The sequence below is a fragment of the Amyelois transitella genome, chromosome Z (genome assembly GCF_032362555.1).
Source record: "Amyelois transitella isolate CPQ chromosome Z, ilAmyTran1.1, whole genome shotgun sequence".
Lineage (NCBI taxonomy): Eukaryota > Metazoa > Arthropoda > Insecta > Lepidoptera > Pyralidae > Amyelois > Amyelois transitella.
In genome coordinates this window covers 78,212-99,578 of record NC_083535.1, presented here as the reverse complement: position 1 = coordinate 99,578, position 21,367 = coordinate 78,212, and the positions used below count along the sequence as shown (strand labels likewise).

The 21,367-nt window shown below is 40.3% G+C and overlaps 2 protein-coding genes across 2 annotated transcripts in view; one reads left to right on the top strand and one right to left on the bottom strand.

The window, feature by feature from the left end:
* LOC106130509 (epithelial discoidin domain-containing receptor 1-like) overlaps positions 1 to 21,367 on the top strand; it is a 72,674-nt gene extending 51,307 nt beyond the window's left edge. Inside the window, exons 11-17 of the mRNA XM_060953707.1 lie at positions 5,900 to 6,067; positions 18,463 to 18,581; positions 18,705 to 18,863; positions 19,242 to 19,334; positions 19,441 to 19,582; positions 19,668 to 19,772; positions 21,167 to 21,367. Coding sequence (XP_060809690.1) covers positions 5,900 to 6,067; positions 18,463 to 18,581; positions 18,705 to 18,863; positions 19,242 to 19,334; positions 19,441 to 19,582; positions 19,668 to 19,772; positions 21,167 to 21,367 — 987 coding nt within the window. The remainder of the gene's footprint in view (positions 1 to 5,899; positions 6,068 to 18,462; positions 18,582 to 18,704; positions 18,864 to 19,241; positions 19,335 to 19,440; positions 19,583 to 19,667; positions 19,773 to 21,166) is intronic.
* On the bottom strand, positions 6,411 to 7,114 carry LOC132904000 (uncharacterized). Its single transcript, XM_060953887.1, has 2 exons — positions 7,018 to 7,114; positions 6,411 to 6,718 (listed from the first exon to the last, which is right to left on the bottom strand). The coding sequence occupies exons 1-2, from the start codon at positions 7,085 to 7,087 to the stop codon at positions 6,420 to 6,422; spliced, it is 369 nt and encodes a 122-aa protein (XP_060809870.1). The 5' UTR covers positions 7,088 to 7,114; the 3' UTR covers positions 6,411 to 6,419.

Sequence of the window (21,367 nt, the reverse complement as noted above, 5' to 3'; positions counted from 1 at the left end):
ATTGTGTGAAGAACTTATATTTTTTCTGTAAGACGATATATACTCTCATTTACGAGTATCATCCACGTTTTTCGTTGTTTTATGATAGTTTAATTTTATTGTAACTCTGAAATAATCAAATACTATAAAGTTTGGAAACGTCTCAAATTTGCTCGAAACTTGATAAATTCGTAGTTATTCCCTTTCTCCGAAATCTAGAAAAGCTAACTTAAATGTTACACAAGAATATGAGTATTATTTACGCCTAACTTTGACAAATACGACAACTTTTTAGTTTATGAGTTTACTTCATTATTTCTCTGAGAACTGCGTATTCACGAGACACTCCGGCACTACGCCTCAACTTTTTAACGAATACAATCATCCTGCTCCGAGACGCGTTCCAACTTAAACTTAATATCAACGAAACGTATCGTTACTATGAAACGACTCGAGTACGTTTCAAGTTTTCCAAAGTGTTCAGTTTAAACAAACATCTTTTATATGAGATGCTCTCTTGGAATAAAATAAAAGTAAATTTGGGAAGCGAGTGCAGCAAACATTTTCAAGCGTTCAAGTTATAAATATAATGGAAGTGACTCGGCGTTGGCGGAAAAAGAGGGTACAATAGCTACGTAGAGAGCACGCCGCGGCGCGGGCCCGCGCTGTGAGCAGCGGCCGGCGGGGCGCGCTGATGGAACCGCTGCGTGGCTAGGGATACAGATATAGCTTCAGGCTGTTTGCAGCTTTCTTAATGACGTTATGACTGCAAGTCTTTGGAAATTTATAAGTATATAGTCTTATTTAAAAAAGAACCCAAGAACCCAATCTAGAATCCATGGTCAAAGCTCTGGGCTCCTCTCCAGACAGGTAAGGATGCAACCGGGACTAAAGCCAATCTTAGGAAGAAATCTTATTTTAAAAGAAATATTTCCTTTAATATATAAAAATCATATTTACATACATTTATTTACAAATTCGCAAAACAATATTGTGATATAAATATTATTATACAGCAAGAAAAAACACAAACCTCTTGTCTCGCGTTCCCCGCCCACAAAGCCACTCTAACCCTGGACCCAGGTGCTCCGAAGCCGGTCTCCATTTCTCAAAGTGAATCCACACTGCGGCCCGTGTTTTATAACGACAGGGCGCCACGCGACGTGTGTTGCCCTCTCGGGGTTAAGCCCATCTTTTGTTACTAAAATATTTTCAGTTGTAGTGATGGGAGGGACGTGGCCAGAATTGAGGGGATCCGACCTTGTTCGGCGGGATAGGCAGGGCGCTTTTGATCATTCGGTCGAGTCTCGGTCTAGCCCGTGTTTTAAAAGAAATCATCGTAAATCTGAGTAACATTATGAATAGATTCACCTTTACACCTAACATGGTATTTATGGAGCAGTTTTATTGACATTAAGAATTTGATAAAAATCTCTATCTCCTATCTATCATCTAACTATGTGGGAACAGCGGACTGTTAATTTAAATAAAAGAAAGAAGAATGAATAATACAGATTTTCAGTTGTCATAAGAATGCAATAAACCAGGTAGGGACCTATGAATAAATTACAATCAGTCTCTCCCACTGCGTTGTTATTCCACTTCATGTTGATTTAACACTAAATTAATAACTACAGTGTTTCGTAAAACAAATACAAGAATCAGCTGGTAATGAACCCGAGCCGACGCGGGCGTTTAGTTGCGACGCTCAAAATATACATTGGGCGAGTAATAACAACCAGTACACTCGCCATTTTACACTGAAATGTTGTTCTACCATCTAGAAAATTATCCGATTTAGTCGGCCTCATGCCTATTAATATTCAATGTACGAAGTATAAAAAGTTAATGTTACTTTTTCATACTATATTTAAAAAATCCATCTCTTAAGGGCTGTGTGAAGGGTTTTCAGCCTCCATGTCAGTATACAGATTCAAAGTTTCAAAGACTTTTTTCTTGGCTAAAATAATGTTCAATTTTTTCTAAGTAATAAGAACTTATTATCTAGTTATAATAATCTTGAAAATAAAACTTATACTTAAAAATTGATTAGTAAATTTTCTCTTTCTTTTGTTAGCCACATGAAGTAAGAATGTATTATTATTACCCTGAATTGCAATACTTAATCAGTAAAACCGTATTTTTGGAGAATTCTTAATTTCAATCTTCTATTTAAAATGTTGAAGCAGGAACAAGGAACTGCGCTAGCGAGAACATGGCGGTGATAGTCATAATTTACTCAAATTTCTGAAACCAGCAGTCGACCAGTGTGCCCTGCTGTAACATGTGGTTAGCAAGGCTGCGAGCACCTGAGCTAATTAGTACAGCGCGCGAGGATTCCAGGCCTTCATTATTGTAACACGTTGATGTTCCTATGAAAACACCTGCAATGGCCCATTATGTCTCGCTACGAAATTGAACCATTTGCTAACATACTATACGATGACTATCACATAGTTAACATTTTATAGTCAGTGATTGCTTTAAGTACTTAGCATTATCTGGGTTTCGCACAAAGTCAAAAGTCCGACTGTAGATTCTGATTATTTAATCTTTGGAAATTTGAAGACGTATTTTACAAAATACATCCTCCGAAAAGATTAATACTCTTGATCATGTTTTAATTTTTAAGAGTTGAGTGATTTACTTCTTGTAGTTCCTGCTGGGATCCGGAATCCGAATAATGAGAATTTCTGTAGTCGCCTCATTATTCAGAATACTTTAGTTGTAGGTGTCATCTCAGTGCTGATAAATTTGTGTATGCATTATCTTAAACTTTTTAAAAGCTTCAAATTTCCTTTAAAAATGTTTGCGTTAATCAGTTTTACCAAATCTCTTCAGTTCTATCAACACAATCATCGCACACGGTCCGTTTAATCAAGCCGTCATTCTGCTATCGCCCTCCATCTTGTTGTAAAATATTCAGGAAGGGCACACTTTATGTTATGAACTATTTCTCGGGAACTTCGCACGGACGCCTATTTATGATGGCCCTGCCTGCCTGGTGACTGCCCATGCATAAGTTAGCAGAAGCAGCTCCACATTTTACTAATGTTTTGACCCAGGTTTGCATGGGTCGAATCTCATTTCAAGCCCAAGCCTAAAAAGTAAAATAACTTTTATAGCGAGGAATACTCATTCCTGGCATCTGGTGATCTTAGACAAATGCCAAATGACCAAAATTTGTACTTTACCATTTAAACATATACGAAATTTATGCTCTAGTTTATTATATATCTTCAAGATATTCTGTATTGTGTGAACACAATTTGTAAGGTAAGCTAAATACTGTGTGGCTACAATATTAAGTTTACTTTTGTTCGTGAGCGCGCCCGCGCCGGCGTCTCAAATGAAATACTTTAGTAATCATTGTTGGGGCGAAATGAGAGTGCACTAAATGAGACCCTTTGAGGCAAATACCAACTTAGATAATGAGGATTTCCACCGAGAGAACTCACTTTTGTAATTTTAAATTCCAGAGAACTCGAAGTTTTTAATTTGATGAACTCATTCGAACGAGACCTTTTTTTAAGATCGAAAAAGACCAAACGCAGATCTATTCGGTTTACGTCCACAATAAATCCGAGCGCTGTCTCCTAGAAAGGCGCATGGTTTTTGGGGCCAATAAAACTTTTATACAACTATAAAAAATACACTTCGTTTTATATTGTTTTGTGCATCATTTTAGCGGCCTCCCGCCCCGCGGGGACTCCATTACACACGGCAACGTGTCTCGGCTACACTAGTGTCGTGCGGGTTGTAAGCTCCCCCCCCCCCCCCTCCTCCGGCGGGCGACGGGAATATGTCACACGTCCCCCCACTCCCACCCGTGTCACACCGGAGCTGAATTAAATAATGGATTGCTTTGCATGCCCGCTAGCTTATTCTATTTAGTCATAATATAATTTATACGTTAAGTTAACCGGCAATTAAGATTGAAAAATGGCTGTTTCGAATGCCCGGGCCTGAGTGATAATGATTTATGGAGCTGGGGAAATCGAAAAACCTGGCCAGATGTAACTGCCTAGCTTTTACATTAGCACTTTTAATAATTCTCGGCTTTTACTGGGGTTTAAATCCCTTGGGGGTTTTATAACTCTCGCATTTGTAATTTATGTATCGTATGATAAACAGAAATTTGGTATCTTAATTATTAACCTTTACTAAAAGTTTATAGAAAAAAAAATCTATTGAAGGTTAACCTTAAAATATTAATTCTGTTTGGCCAGACTCATAGTCATGAATGTTCTGCGATTATAACATTTACGATTATATTCTATTCTACAAATACGACTTTGAATTCGAATAGTGAAGTAAGAGGCGACCTCTCACGGTCAAACAACCTTCGAAGTTGTACCGCCGGCCAGGGGGGCTGTAATATTAATGGTATTGCCCAAGGTATGCCTGGATTTTACTCATTAGGGGTATTATGCGCCCGTTTGGGAAATGATAAATGAGTATAGGACGGCATTAGAAGAGGACGCCTCGCGGCCGGGTTATGTTAATGTTTTACTGCGGCTTTGCGGGCTTACCGGCTCTGTGCCGCGGGGCTTACCGGCTCTGTGCGCGACACTTTCAATTGTAAACTGAAATTTGTTCTGTTGTTGTTTTATGAGCAATCTGTTGGAGGGCGCACCTTGTATCATCGTACGCTGATACAGTATTATGAATTTGTGTAAATATTTGATCCGTTTCTCCTTATTATCAGTTAGAGTGACTTATCTATTTTAACGTTATTCTAAAAACCAATAATGATTGAAGATAATTATTATGACCCTTATAATATATAGATAATGTTCAAGATTTATTCCCTCATAATTACTGCGCACACACGGCTCCACACCTCACTATACGCGCTATAATTCATCGCATAGTATAAATTATACGAGCAGCCATCTTGGAGGGGAATAGCAATTAAGCCGGGACCTGGCTATTTACCAGCTCATATAAAATATGTGCTATCGGACATTATTACCGCTGTAATATCGCAAACCTGATCGATAGTCTCCAGAATAAGATGGCTGTCGAAAGAAACTATCAACATGCGGTTTCTAATGGGAAAAGTTTTCAACTATACTACCATGTCAAATTTTCCGAACACACTGATTGTTTTCAAGTGATTCAATGCTTGACTGGTTGTAAAACTACATTTAAGTACGTACTACATTTAAAATTAGGTACCTTTAAGTTTTATTTCTCGTAGTGGATCTAATCATTTTATTAATCAACAACACCATGTTTATCGGTACGATTCTTGTAAATATAAGAAATTAGCTTTCGCCCACGTGATAAGTACCATAAGTTCTTCTCCTTGCTCCATAATAATACACGGTGACATTTAAAACAACTGCATCCTTTTAAACATATACTATACCCATGCTTCTGAGCTGTTTGAGCCTATTTTTATTTAAATTAAACGTCATCATTTTCACATTTTAAAAACCCTCAAAAACTACGTCACACGCTTTATTAAAGACCAATACTACAAAAAGAAATTAAAACTAAACATGTAAACAAATGTCTGAAAAATAAATTATTTTTCTAGTAAAGTGTTAAGATCAAGTAAAGTACAGAGTTGTCGAGATCGCTCAGCTGAATGCATTGTGTCGTTGACCTATGAATCTTACGCGTTGCTTTTCCGCCGGCCGGGGTGATATTACGTATTTAGGATCGTGGATTTTGATACTTTTATTTTTTTTTCGTACTTTCTGAAATATGAACCGATATTTTTCTTTCAACGTTTTTAAATGTCCTTTAGATGAGTACACTTAACAGTTAAATTTAGGCAGTTGAATTAAAAGTCCCTCTGTATAGTTATGCAAAATGTCAAGGCGATCGTTCTGTGAGGTATCAACGTGAAAGACGGACAAACAACTACACTTTTAAGGATAACCAACCTACAGCCCTCCCCCTGTTGCAGACGTACCCTGACGAGCGTCCGTGCCGCCGCGAGCGCCCCGCGCCCGGCCTGTTCACGTCCATCAAGCTGCCCGAAGCCGAGCCCCCAAACGGAGTGGCGCCCCTGCTGGACTTCCCGCGGGGGCGCATGCGACCACTCACTTTCCTTGGCGAGGGCCCACACGGCACTGTGAGTATATTCTAACTATTCATGTTCAATATAACAATTGACCATCCTTCTTATTAGGTGATCCAGCTGTTGTATTTAGGTAAGATTTCTTAATTTTCAGCTAGGGAGATCAGCAAATTGATTTATGTCTGTATAAACGTCAGATCTATGACGCTTATAATTATAAAATCATAGGTAAGAATAACTTTAGGGATAATAAAAGTAAATATTGTGCCAATAAAAATTGTATTACAGCAGAGCTGGCTGTCGCAAACTATCCTATAGTATCTACTTTTATGTAAAACTTGTATATTATCTAAATCGATTACAAATAGTTGTGTCTATCAATGCGAATCAATGGCGCCGCCTTGGACTAGTGGAAGTCGTCGTACAGGTTGAAAATGTTGTCCTCCTTCAGGTAGGGGTGCGGCTCCTCTTCCTTGCGTTCCTTCTTCTCGTCTTTATTCCCCGTGAACTTCTGCAGCACGCTGAGGCTGGACTTGGCGACGTCCACCGCCTCCTGCGTCTTGCTCTTGGTCTTGGACCTGGCGGCGGGCAGGTCGTTGAGCCGGCTCGCCATGTCCTCGATGCTCAGCTCGTGGTTGGGGTCTATGTTGGAGAGCGCCTTCCGGACCTGCTGCTCCTTGATTTTGTCTTCGTCGATGACGTTGGCTGTTGAATCATGGAAATCAATGAATCCTTATGAGCAATATAAAAAATTATCAGTTTTGTTAATATATCATCATCGAGTCCTGATGTCTAAAAAAAAACAATTGAATATGCTCTGGCTAATTTACTTAATGAAGACATGCAAGTAGAACTCATCTCATTGTTTGGTTGATCGTACATCTTTACTATTAGGCACTAACCACAAAATTTACAGAAGACTGCGAGAGATGGAACACTTTAATTAAGCAGTCATAACAATGGACAGTACTTCTACTAAGCACAGGAGTCAATGAGACGCATACCTTCTTTCATCATGTCGACCAGGTTGTTGCCAGAAATCTTACTTTTAATGTTCTTCACAAAACTATCCATTTCAATTTACTTTCAATTTTGGTTTTGAGGATCGAATAGTGGTTTCAGTGTTATCAAGCTGTCAGTGCCATGTCGACGTTAGATTTTCTTTATTTTTCGCTTGACACTGGAAGTTTAGACATGTAGACTTCTTTTTACGTCGAAGGTTTATTTTCTTTGTTTTTTTAATACAAATTGCAGAAATAAAAACGGATTTTGAATTGTTGAAAAAAGCCTTCATCAATCCATTTATCTTAACAGCAAACTCCTAGATTTAGTATAGTTTGCGGGCGTAGCATCTGACTGAATTATCTGAAACATGTTTACTAACCGAAAACTACTCTCCCTTAATTGTCTAAACCAAAATCTTTAAATCCCGCTAACCCCCGTGCGTATCTCCAGTAAACACGCGTCAGTTAATTGGTCAATTAGTGAGGTATTCTTTCAGCGAGCCGTATTGAAACGCACGCGAGCGACAATGCGGCGTGATGAAGCGAGACTCGCCTTCATTACGCCGCTTGTGACGCTCGCTTGCACTCCTGTGTTGCACTCTGTCCCACTCATTAAATGTCATTTATGTATACAAAACCTGGGTGAAAGTATGTCTTTCATAGCGTTCTTCATTGTCCTTGTTAATTTTAAACCATTTATAACAATCCTGTGGTTTTGACTCAATTTGCTAATTTGAGTCAATCTGTAACCAAACAGCTGAACGTGGCCTTTCAGTATTTTTAAGATTTGGGCTCTGTCTACCCCGCAAGGGATATAGACGTGATGTCATGTAGGTATATATGAGAAAAAACGCAAGTAGACGATAAGTTGATCTCATGCAGCGAGCGGACCGCCCTCCTTGTGGCGCTTGTGACGCCGCACTCGCTGGTTGCTCTCCGCCCAGCCGTTCATACAGGCGAGGCGGTGGTCGACAGTCTTTATTACAGCAGAGTAGAGGCTTCTTCATTGTCTTTCCTAGACCCCCCTAATTGATATCAACCCAGTGGTCACCTATTTCCACCTTGTAATCAAACACGCAGTCAAACGGGAGGTCGAGCTGAAGAAGCCTTATGTCGCTCGCGGCGCCCCACCTCCTGGAGGCACACTGTCCGCGCATGAGATGCTCTTACGCATGCAAACCTTGGTGGAAGTATGACTGCCTGTATTAGTCTTCGTGAATGCTCCTTCTCTCGAGAGAGCCCGGTCTAATATCTTTAATGTATTCTGATAAAGCAGATTCAGATAATAGTTTTTTTTATGACATTGTGGAAAAATAAGATTTTATCGTATTGGTTCATAACAACTTATTTTTTTTTTAGTATTATTTAATGTTTACTCATAAAAACCAGATCGCAAATTTATGTTGCTTCTTTACAAATCTTGATATCGGGAAACCGAGCCTGACTTTAATAAAAACAGTGTATCCAATGATGATGATAAATCACGCGCTGTCCCGGCGATAATTGCCGAACGATTCCCTCCTAATCCCGGGAACAGCTGCGGCTCATTTACAAATGAGCTCAACACAACAGGTATCGATTGTATAGACGTCGCATTCAAAAATATCGTTAATTATTGTCCATTAAGAGTTTATCCAGTAATAAAGTTAACCTATTTCACGTCTAAAGATCTAGTCTATCTCTGAGCTGAATTTCATAAAAATCGGTACTGAATTTATGGGTTTACTCCTTACGAAATATAATACAATATCCCAAAATTGTGTTATTGTTACTTATTGTCAGACAGTTGAAATCTATGAGAAAATTTGAAGCCACGTCGTAGCGTGTGCTACGCCGTAGCGTGTTCTACGCCGTAGCAGGCTACGCTACAGATTCAATCAAACGATTAGAATTTTTACACTTAAAGTAGAGGACGCTCGCGACTGCGCTCGCATAAAACGAAAATTATCATAATTACTGTTCCCGCGGGAATTTCGGGAAATCCTCTTCTAGAAACCAACTTCAGTGAGAGTTAACAGTTTAGCTAATGGGTGATAGGAATGCATCCTGATATCGGTGATAGGCGGAGCGCGCCGCCGCCGCAGCGGGCGTTACCTTTGATCTGGCTCCCGGATACTTCGATTTGTATTTTTCAGTCGCAACCAATATGTGGAAATGCTTCATGTTTTAGAGCTACGTTGGTATTCCGACTTGGTGAAAACGAAACATAATATCTGGTACGAGTAGCATTGGGAATAAACCTTATGTTTTTTAACCCGAAACATTGCATTTTACGATCGGAGAATCGTGTGTTGTAAAACGCAGAATGTAAAAATCAATCACGAGAGAAGAACTCGGGATTCTTTTCATAGTCTCTATTTCATAATTAATTGGATCATTTAGCAAAACTGTATTGGCTCTGTCTAGAAAGAGGTTAAAGAAGTATTTCTGTATGTAGAATTTAAACTTGCAACCATATAAAAATTAAATGCAACGGGAACGGAAGAAGTATGCCGGGATTGCGATTGAACGATGTAGTCACTGCCTACCCCTCCAGAGAAAAACGCATGATCATATAAATGAGTTGAAATTGTTTTGCGGCCATCTAGTTTAGGCATCGAAAGGCACGGCTCTGCACATTTCCGCGAGCTCGCTGCAAACCAATATTCCCCGTTTTTATTCATTCCATCATTTATTTGCCGGCTTTATTTGTAATTCTCTTTCACGAAATATGTTGATTCAGAAATGAACTTCCAATGTTTGCTTTTAATGTTTTTATCGTGCTTCTGTAAACATCATTCCAACGAATAATTGAGTAGCGGTCCGTGGCAACGCTTCCATGGAATTTATTATTATTGAAGTGTGACACATTCACTACCGGGCGCACGACCTCACGCGGGTGGTCGGCAAAAATATTCTTCTCGTATGTTTTCTTCTTGGTCACAAAACTATTGCTTTGGCCAGTCTCTACTCTGCTGATGATAAAGAGGAGAAACACAAATAGAGAAGAGATTCCTAGTTTGGCAGAAATTATCAAATATTTTGAGAGATTCTCTCTGTTCCTACCTGGTTCACAACAAGTTCCATCTCTGTAAATATGGCGCGGTCAGTACAGGCGAGCACACAGCGGCTGTGTTTCCATCAGGACGACCAAGCAGAATGAGTGCGCGCCTGTACCCGCGGACAGCCCGGGTTGCGTGCTAACCCGCGCGGCCGCAGCTAATTGACCGGCGGCACGTCGAGGTCCGCAATATAGCCTATTTCTATGTTAACATCTGTTATCATTTAGGCAACATATTCTGTACTGTAACTTAGTATACAAATTTTTACTGCAGCAAGTGTTATTTAAATATATAAAAAAGGACACCGGCTGACTGATTGACTGACGATCGACGATGATGATTGATGACGCACACAGCCCAAACCGAGTTGAGAGATTTGGTGGTGGCATTCTAATGCTGTCTGGCGGTGCAAAATAAAAAGAGATTTCCGCTTGAATCGGAATTAACGAGAGTTTTCATTTTAGCGGGCGGGGCCGCGGACATTTGAGATCTTTACCTTCTTCTAAATTTACATTAACATTAGAATTATAACATTTATAATGTTTAATTATTATAACCTTTGTATAATGCGAACTTAAAAAGGCAAGAGAACCTTAGAAACGAGTTGCGGGAAGTGTGGTGGAAAAAATAAGGCACGCTAAGAAACTTAAAGAAAATATTTTAAAATCGTTTAGCCTATACACTTATACTTAATAGTTCCAGTAAATCAAAAGTAGTAAAAACGCAACAGCCAACAGTAGCGGGCCCGGCCGGCGCGCAAACTCCACTTGATTTAATGAAAGCGATTTTCCAACGGCCGATTTAATTTCCTTTATTTTGAATTCACCGTGACTGGTAATTACGGCGGGAACGAACGGGAACGCCCAATCAAGGGGATTTGTATTCAGTATGATAACGGATCATCTTCTTGTGCGGATATCAGGCCAACGTTACACACGTAGATGTATCGTGAACCACCACCAGGACAAATCCGAGACGCTTTTGTTCATGGTTATAATGATTCTTCTTCTTCCTCATGCCTTTAGTCCCAGTTGTATCCTCACCACTCTGGGGAGGAGCCTGGGATATGCCTTTGACCTTGGACCCAGGATTAGTTGAGTCAGCTTTTTACACGAAGCAACTACCATCTTACCGTAAACCTGACCCGTATTGGATCGAGCATGGTTACACATCCAGTTGCATGAATGTGCAGGTTTCCTTATGGCGTTTTCCCTCACCGTAAGAACATCGGTTATTCTTCAAACTTATGTACATAACTTCAAAAATAGTCATTGGTACATGTGGGACTTGAACCTGAGCCTTTCACGCGCATCACGCAATTAAACCAGGCACTTTACCGACTCTAATAATAATTCTCTATTAGTTCCCGTGGCTGCGTCAGACCTGCCCTGGCATACTCACTCACTCACATTTTTAAATGACTTAAAGCCCTAAAAAATTATACATGTTACATACTTACGATTTTACGAAGTGAATAACTGTAGAGTGATTTTCCAACAGTATTCCTTCCACCGGCACCCAGCCTATTGCTACTACGGCTGGGCAACCCTGAGGAACATTAAAGCTGAAATTATCGCCTCCGCTGCCGGTGAAATATTACATTTTCTCACGACTGCCATTTAAATGCAAACCATTTTTATGGCATGTCACAGCAGTCGGTATTGCGGACCCAACGGCTACTGCTATTGATCACGACATCGCAGTATTTATCCGCGGAATACTTATTATTCAAATCGATATTCAGAAACTCAGACAATGGTATTTTTCATGTGTTCAAAGAATAGCTCAATTTCCAAGTCTATATTTCACTTTGCAAAAATATCGGCATCATCGCCGTGAGAGCATGGAAAATCAATCTCACTTTCCTACATAAAATTGACACTGATTCCAACAATTTGAAGATGTGTCTTCAAATTGTTGGAATCAGTGTGACTGAACTATTTATGAACTAAAATACTCACCTGAAGTTTAAAATGTTAAGTATATCATCTAAACAGTAACTGTTAAAAAGTTTAGAAATATTCAAATTCAATATTCAAAAACGCGTGTACAGAACAAATGAAGGACAAAAAAGCGTGGCGTATCAAGATGTCAAATGGCTGGAGAATGGAGACGAATGAAAGGCCGCTTCACTGACTTGAGCATAATTCATACATTTTTGATGTGCGCGATACAAAGGCTGTACTACAGCAGTGAGCCGCGGGTTTAATGTATAATGCACTGAGATGAAAGTGATTGTCGTGGCTGCTAGATTATTCATTTGCTAAGAGACATGAGCGTACATACAGACAAATATTAATATATGTATTTATGACTTGCTGTTCGCTTTTCGAGTGTTTGCGCGGGTGAGACTGTATGGCATGTCACAACAGTCGGTCTGTGTAGGTATTATTCGCAGTATTGTGTACGTTTTATGAAATCATTTTAATTCTTCGTTAAATTAAATTAATAATACAAATATATACGCATACATATACATATTAAACTGCTAGCAAATTGCGACTAACGTGAATAAGTATTAGAGTGTGTATATTTTAGGCTGGCCTGCATTCAAGTTATACTAAGGTATAGTTAGTATAAAATAATTTTAAAATCAAGAAGCAAGAATTTCTTCAAATAAAATATATTTACTCTTAAACTTTATCGAGACAAATTTGTTTAACATTGCACCTGTCTACAAAGCAAAGTCCGCATTCACGTGAGCTAGCGCCGGGTGTTGTGAATTCACGTAAATATACATTTCGACGTGAAATGGAATTCGATGTCAATATTCCGAGCTGCAAATCCTGACAATCTTGCCCTTTCGTGCACTCCCGTGACGTCACTCCTCAGTGCGGCCCGCTCCGGGTGCTCATTGTCCGACATGAAAGGCAAAAGGAAATATTTTTCAACGATAACCGCTTCCGCCGAACATGTCGAACCCCGAAAATAATTTATACTCGCGATTGATGTGGATCCAATCAAAAGAAAATATTTACCTGTGAAAATTCTTCAATTTGATATCCATTTGCCGAGACATGGGATGTTACGAACTACTTCATTTTTGATGTTCAAACAACTCATTATCTCGCTGTTATTCTTTTATATTCTGATTCAAAAATCGATAATCAATATTATTTCTTGCGTGAAATATGAAATAATAGACTTATTTGTTTTATTTCATATATTAGACATTATCTGAGAATCTCATTTTGTAAAATAACAATTAGATATTTTTAAAGTAATCTAGCGTTAAGACATGTTAAAAATTAATCAAAATGTGAAATGAATGCTTTATATCACATTTTGAACAATGTGCAATCAATTATGAGTGGCGACCTGCATGAATCCCATTCCTATCGTCAGATCAATATCTGCCATTTGACATTCGCATCTCCGTTGAGCCTATCAATGGCTTCGTTATCAGCGATGATAAGCCGGTGACGTCAATTATACGGCTTGATTGAATCGTGCAGCCGAGCCGAGGGAGGGCGTGCTCCTGCGACAGCCGAGCTGTTGCCCGGGCGGCGTCCGGCGCAGCGCGTAAGCTGTGCTCGCTGTTTAAGGCTACATTAGGCTTAAGGTGATGCGTTGGGCGATAACATAATGACTGCTGGATCATTACCTCTGCAATTAGGTAGGTAGCTTTGAGAGTTCAAATAATGTCTAAATATACGTTTGGATTCGTAAATAATACAGAGGTGAGTTAATGTAGACGCAACTAATAAAATAATTGTAAGTATAATAATACACACGCTACTTTGTTTCTTGGTCGGCGGACGTCATTCTAAAGTATACACTTTTCACCCTCTTCGATATATTGAAAGAATATTAGATTATATTCCCGTCACACATCCACAGTATTATCATAATGAGGGAAATTGTAAAGTTTCCACCCACCCGCGCGCCCAGGAGCGAGCTGTGAGAGGAACAGACCTTCGGCAGAGCGCGCAATGTACAAGCGGTGGTTGCCATTTTCAGATAGATTTTGGACAGAATTTCATTTTAATTTCTTGTAATGGTAAATATCGTTATTTCGAAATTTTCTTATACTTTATTGTTAGAAACGTATGATAAATTAAAAAAAAAGTAAAGAATACTAAATCACGGAAACCTGAGTTGAAAAAAAACGCTACGATTCAAGCAAAATTTTTTATGTAGAAATTACCAAATTTTATGTCACAATTTTAAATAAATGACCAACCAACAAACAACTACTGACAAAAAGTCAAACATAACTTCAGGACAGCACATGCTTTATGAGCGCTCTAATGAATGTAAATAGCTACTCTAAGGCATCGGTCCACAAAAATGCTCGTAAAAATTGATTACTGGCCGGAGCAAGGAAATGCAATCTGCCCCCACCCCCCACTCCCTTCCCCTCTCCCCGCCGACACTCCTTAATAGCCGTGGCCGTTTATTTTTCATATTTTTATTATATTTATGACGCTACTTTCCCTCTCTTTCCTTCCCTCGCTGCACGACGGCCTTAATTCGATTTCATTCAAAATTGTTTGGAAATATAAACTTTGATCCGCTCAGGTGGAAAATTGGCTTTTATCCCAGCTTTTGACCACCTAGTTTCTCTCGTTGATTCAGTTTCGGTTTTAAAAACGGCGATATGATTTTATTGAATGAAACAAGAAACTTACACTGATGATATGAGTTATGCACAGCTGCTCTCTTATTCCCTGTATCATGTAGTAACTGCGCACTACAAAATCTCCTTTAACTCTCGCTCATTTTTGTCCCTCCTGTTTGCTTGTTCCCGGTTGCACCCTCCATCGCTCCGCTCCGGTGTCTGGGGTGCTCTCATTTCTCTCTCCACATTGTCCGGTCTTCAGAATCCCCAACTATGTAATGAATTTTATGGAGATACAGTTACTAATTTATTGGTAACGAAATATATTTATGTTTCATGCCCCAACCCGCTTTATGCGCGTCCCCGGCTCCGGGTAATTCGTTAAAAATGCAGCCACCGCCGCCTCAAACATGCAGCGGTCATTTGAAATGTTACCGGCCACATACGAGTAATGCGGAATGTGCGGCATCGGGCCGCGCCAGTACAGGCTGCTGGCCGGCAACGTACTGGGCCGGACCTACCGAAATACACAGCAGACGGAACTGAAGTAATTAACTTGGACATGAGAGCTAACCGCACAGCGAACGTCAGTCATCTTTGCCTCTTATCTTAAGCTTCATGTAAAGCGAAACACGACTCAGACGATTATAATTAATGCACAGTCATAAACACTAAATGGATCTTGCTGATATTTGATACGGAGATGTATGACGTCATAGTTATTCGCAATGGGCATTTTCCGAAAATTTCCACTGGAATACCTATATATTAAGTATTCACTTTAAGCAAAACTAAATCTTTTACATCTTTATATAATACGTACTTGTATTGTATGTCACCAACAGGTGCCTATTTTTTGATCGGAATACTTACAGCAGATTCACAAACAAATACAAAAACTGTCTTAAAATGTAACCAAACAAGATTTTTTTAACCTGATGTAAAACGTAGCTAGTTTAATTTTCCGTATTAATTGAGTTAGGTCCCGCAGGAGCGCGCCGTGTCGGCCCACACGGCGGCCGGCGACGCCGTGCGCAATAAAGCGGTAACCGAGTTACAGGCGTAAATATTATGACCGCGGCGACGCGCTCCTCTGTTACCATACCTAACTTATGTTTGCAATTCTTATTTTATCAGTTTTAATTTATTAAATAAGGCTTTACGTATGTCATAATTTTCAACACAATTCAAATAACATTGGTCGATCTATCGATTGCACGCAATCCGTCCATCTATCACTCCAATCACATAAAATAACTGAGAGCTATGAATGTGTGCATTCAACGGGGACAAATAGAGAGCGCCCGTAGAAATCATCAAAAATATAAAATCGAATGTTATAGTAATTATAATCAGAAGAACGCCTGGTATTTTCTTAAATAATACTAAAGTGTAGAGTCCACGTTTTAACAAATCAATCATAAAGTCAAACATGTGATACATTGTCTAATCCCGTCACGGGTACATCTCCCGTCTTTACAATAGAAAGGAGCAACACTTGCTGAATTTAATGGAAAGAGTTTTAATATTGTCATATAGTGTGTGACGGCCCCATGCGAGCCGGTTACCGTGATCAATGTTATGGATCTAATTTATATCACAACTTAAAACCCCAATTTGGTGGCTGCTATACATAGGTATACTTAATTAACGATTACATGTAATCTGAAACGACAAAACCGCGGCGGCGGGCCAGCGCCGGCGCCGGCGCCGCCCTCCTAATGGATCTCGTTACTGCAGTAGGCCCTGAAATCTGAAATCAGACGCACATTTGGAACTTCATACAGGGTTCACTAATAGGCAGAGCATCGAGCGCAATTCATCTGGGTTTTCTAAAATACAGGCGATAGGAGAAACAAGCCCCAGGTCGTCGCTGAAATATAATTACTTCCCGGAGATCAAGTTACCAGAATTAACAACGAGTGAAAACAACCGCCATTTTTTCACAACCGCAAAGTTTCTTCCTTAATTTAAGGAAAATCTCGAGAAACGTTTATAATTCCTCGGGCGCGACTACCTTAACGACCAAGTTATTTCGGTGTTGATGAAAAAATAACATTTGTTTGGGCGTTTTTAGTTTAGAGCACCTGCGCTTACAGCTCGACGCGGCCTTACGCGGTTGCCATTACTGCGGCAGAGGTATCGACTCGCAGCTCCTTTCATATACGTTGGCAACTTGTACTGCAAGCGGGTAAATCTTAGTTTGTTAGTTTACCCCGGGTGTTACCTCGGCTGCTGATCGATATACGATCGATAGAAGAACGAACGATAGAATGAAGCCTCATTCTAAAAGTTCAGGTAGGTAGGTATACTGTAAATCACCTATATTATATTTTCGGCGACTGCAAAAAGCGTTATAGCTTACTTTTCTATGGATCTTAGAAATATATGTCAGCGACCAAAGTGATACAAACACTTTCATTAGTCATTAGCTTTTAAGTATTTCAAAATAATGAAGAAACAGTAAACAAACTGTGTCTTCTTAGTACAAAACACAGTAAAGTACAGATTGTACAGACAGTTACTCCCAGTGAACAAAAGGAGGTGGTGGTCGTATAAAGAGTAAAGAAGGCTGGCACACTGCTTGCAGCAACCCCGGCGGTGAGCCGTGCCCGCGGGAGCTCACAACTGGGCCGAAGTGGGCTTCCGCGAGTTACCGGCCATTCCCCGCCTCTGTCTATATGACGTGCTTAGCAACTATTCCCTTGGAAAGTTCCCACGTGCCGCAGAATAAAAATGTAAATTCTGACCATAACCTTTTTACCATATTTTAAACAGATAAAAAGGATAGTACTTATATGTAGTAATGGTATACCATTCGTTATTAAATTTATACCAAGTAGAGTCAAAGTGGAGCGCCGCGTGTTAGATCGGCGGATGATTTCTATTGGCACTAATATAAATCTCTTAAACAAGTTGTCATGTCAAAAAACAACATAAATAAAACTTTCATCATTTGATTGATTTTGTGTTCTTTTGTTTCGTAAGTTAAGGTTGACTCTATTTATAAATGATGATTAATTATGTTTGCTGACTTACTAAATGTTCATACACATAACTTGACCTTTATTTTTCCTATATGTACTTTAACTTCTTGCTTGATGAACAATAAAAAGGCATTGGTAATTTTTCGTTTAACCCGCGAGCTAATACCCTGTAACCCTGCACAGTATCCCTCACTCGTCGCTCGGTCGGCGCGCAGGGTCTCTGTCTATGTTCTGCACTATCAAGCAAATGGAACCAACATTTTTGTTAAGGTCGATGACACGATTTTTGTCAGTAAATCAGACTTTAAAACTTATGAGAAAATTTGTTGTCTGAGAGTCGCGCTGAGCGTTAAAGTTTATTTTATACTTTCGGTTATGCCTCATTACTTTTAACAATGTGAAAGGTGTACCGTCTGGGTCACAACCTCTATATAGCAGTAGCAGGATTATAAAATGATTTTAACTCATATACTCCTTACCTTTTTTTAGCCTGTTCACGTCCTCTGCTTTTCGTTTTTGTATTTTTCTTATCCAGTCATAACGTAAGGCTCTGCAACATTATTACTAATACCGATTTATTTTAGTTAACACCCAGTACCACTCTTGCCTGCTCTTCCACACAAAACTTAATTATTGTATGAAGAGAGTTGAAAGTGGATGAAAGGAAGGAAGTATGCAGAGATCGTGGCAAGTGAAAAGATGTAGTCTCAGCAGCCATCCGTGAAAACGGCGTGTCACTTTATAGTTGTGGTGGCATTAGAAATTTGAAAACAAAGTTTAGAACGGAAAAAAGTTTTTATTCAACCGCACTCTCAAATGAGAGAAGACTAACAGATCGTCTTGTCTTTGGTTCTAGCTCCAGATTTGCGAGACGGAAGGAATCGAAGAGCTGAGCGACGAAGAGTCGCCCAGCGGGGAACAACGCCGCCTTGTTGTTGTGAAGACCCTATGGCGTGGCTGCCATAGCGATGTCAAGTGAGTACCTCTCCCTGTGTCACATCATCTTTAAATGTCTTTCCACCTACTGGAAAACTAGCTTCGACGGGTTGCCACTCTTGAGCAGCGTGCAGGTGTTCATAAATATTGGTGTGTGTGCAGGGCGGCGTTTGCCCGCGAAGCCACGTGGGGCGCCGGACTGAAACACCCTCAGCTCGCCAGGGTACTCGGCCTGAGTCTCCTGGAGCCCCCGTGCGCTGCTCTCGATCGCGGAGAAAGCCTTACACTGCCGTCGATATTGAAACTGGACAGGAAATTGAGGTGACTTTTATTGAATATTTTTGTAAGAGAGTTATGAATGTGGATACCTAAAAGAAAGAAGTATGCAGAGATCGTGGCAAGTAGAAAGATGCAGTCTCTGCTTGTCATCATCATCTGAATGCGCTACTATTATGTATTTAATTCCTTTCCAGATCCCTGTGTCCACTTCCATACATAGCTTTAGTGTTTTTTTTTTTTTCACCGCCTGTAGTTATTTATCAAAAGGCAAAATAATACACATATTACGTTTACTTCATGCGTCCAACGTTACCAAAAGCGCACAATGTAATGTAACTTTGATTTTAGCTAGACAGCAGCATACTCGGTTCGTGTAATCAGGCTCGTGCACAGGGTGATCACGCTGCTTGTTTGTTGCAGTTATTCGAGTTTGATTCACATATGCTGCCAGATCGCCGCCGGCATGAAGTATCTGGAGTCCTTCGAGCTAGTGCACAGAGACCTCGCCGCAAGGTAACTACACACCCACCCTCAAAGTTGCACAACGGTTACAGGATTCCAGGTTTTGGAAATTCGCATAAGTTCGAATCGCGAAGTAATGTTGATGATTGTTTTGCAGAAACATCACAGTAAGCGAGAATTTGCACGTTAAGGTGTCGGACTACGCGATGTTCTGCGAGGAGTTCGCGGGCGACTACCACGTGCTCGCCGACGGCAGCCGCATGCCGCTGCGCTGGATGGCCTGGGAGAGTCTCCTGCTGGTAACTACATACATTACAAATGTCTTTATATTAAAATAAACTACAATTATTCACTCTATTTCATATGCTGTACATTTTGTTTCAGGGCATGTACTCCCCGGCCAGCGACGTGTGGTCGTTCGGGGTGACGGTGTGGGAGATCCTCACCTACTGCATGGCGCGCCCGTTCGACGAGATGAACGATGATCAGGTAGGATTTATTCTCTTCTTTTTTAGCTGCCTCTCATGTTAATGTCAAGTTACATTCTTATCAAAGGCAACAATCGGCGATTACTTATTTATTTACTTTTTGCGGTGGTACTCGTTTTACTTTTACGTGAAACACACATTTCACGTCTTTACTGCCTACCAAGTGGACAGAGCTAACAGTCACACATCACCCTTGCCAAATTATCTTGTAATTGAACTAATATTCGATAGTATTCACTTTTACTATGCAGAACCTGTAAAACCAACGCATTTCTCACTAGTTTCGTTTCCTTACAGTACTTTACCTTGTGATTTTCGAAAGCACTGTAGAGAAACAGCTACTACTCCATACATCGCCAGCGCTTCCTCGCGATATTTCCCGCAACACGCGAGTAATGTTGAGAGCATCACGTGATGCCGATATAAGACGGATCGCGCCCGCCGGCTACGGCTGAAGTTCGCCCGGTATCAACTATAAACTAGATTTGCCTAAGGAATCAGATACCACACAGTAAACTATCGGATCTCGACAAACTTCAGCTTATCCGATGCATTAGTTTACTACATATCGAATTTGTTATTCAGATTTTATTTATTTTATTTCTTACTAGAAACTTTTATAAGTTTGCTTCAGCTTGCTTGAAAAATGCTTTATTATTCATTGTATGTTACATCATAATGAATATAATCAAGCATTTTTCATTGATCATGTACAAAAATATGTTTATTTATGAGAGAAGTTTTAATGATATGAGCGTTGTCACCTGTCTCCCGACACAAACACATCGACCACCGACAATTGGGTCACGTTCAATTTGTTAAATTTGATTACTTGCCCGGTCGCCGCATACCTCGCAGCGGGAGGAACAAAATTAACGCTTGTAAAAATGGAATGTTTGTTTGTTTGGTGACACGGCCGCTCATTCTCTTCAAATTAAACTGTAGTAAAAAGTAGGTCTAGTATAGGGTGAAGTCCACACTAAAGTCTCTCACTTCTTAACTCAAATAAATCTAGCATTATCAAGAAGAAAATTATGATTTTCATTCGGTTTAATGCCTGTTTTACTAGGGTCGACGTTTTATATAAGATCGGGTAATAAATGGCCATTCTTTTCAAGACTATTGGCTCTGTCTACGGCACAAGGGATATAGACGTGTAGGATGTAGACGTCATATGTATTTATGTTTGTATCAAGTGAAATTTAGGTGATGGGCTAAAAATTTGTTATTTTAACCCCAACGACATTGAGCCATCCAAGACTCTTTGCTCCCTGTCATGTAAAAGATGAAAACGTGATGTATAGTCAGTCATCTTTGCAAGTTCCGAGTTCCTTCCTCCGCCACTATCCTTCAGGGACAAGGGCGAACATGTATGTATAACGAACTTGTGTGCAGGTGGTGGCGAACGCCAGCGAGTGGCGCTGCGGCGGGCGCGGCGCGCGCGTGCCGGCCGCGCCGCCGCCGCGCTGCCGCCGCGAGCTGTACGACCTCATGCACGAGTGCTGGCGCCGCGAGCCCGCGCAGCGCCCGCGCTTCCACGACCTGCACCGCTTCCTCGACCGCATGACGCAGGGCTACAAGCCGCCCAAGCACTAG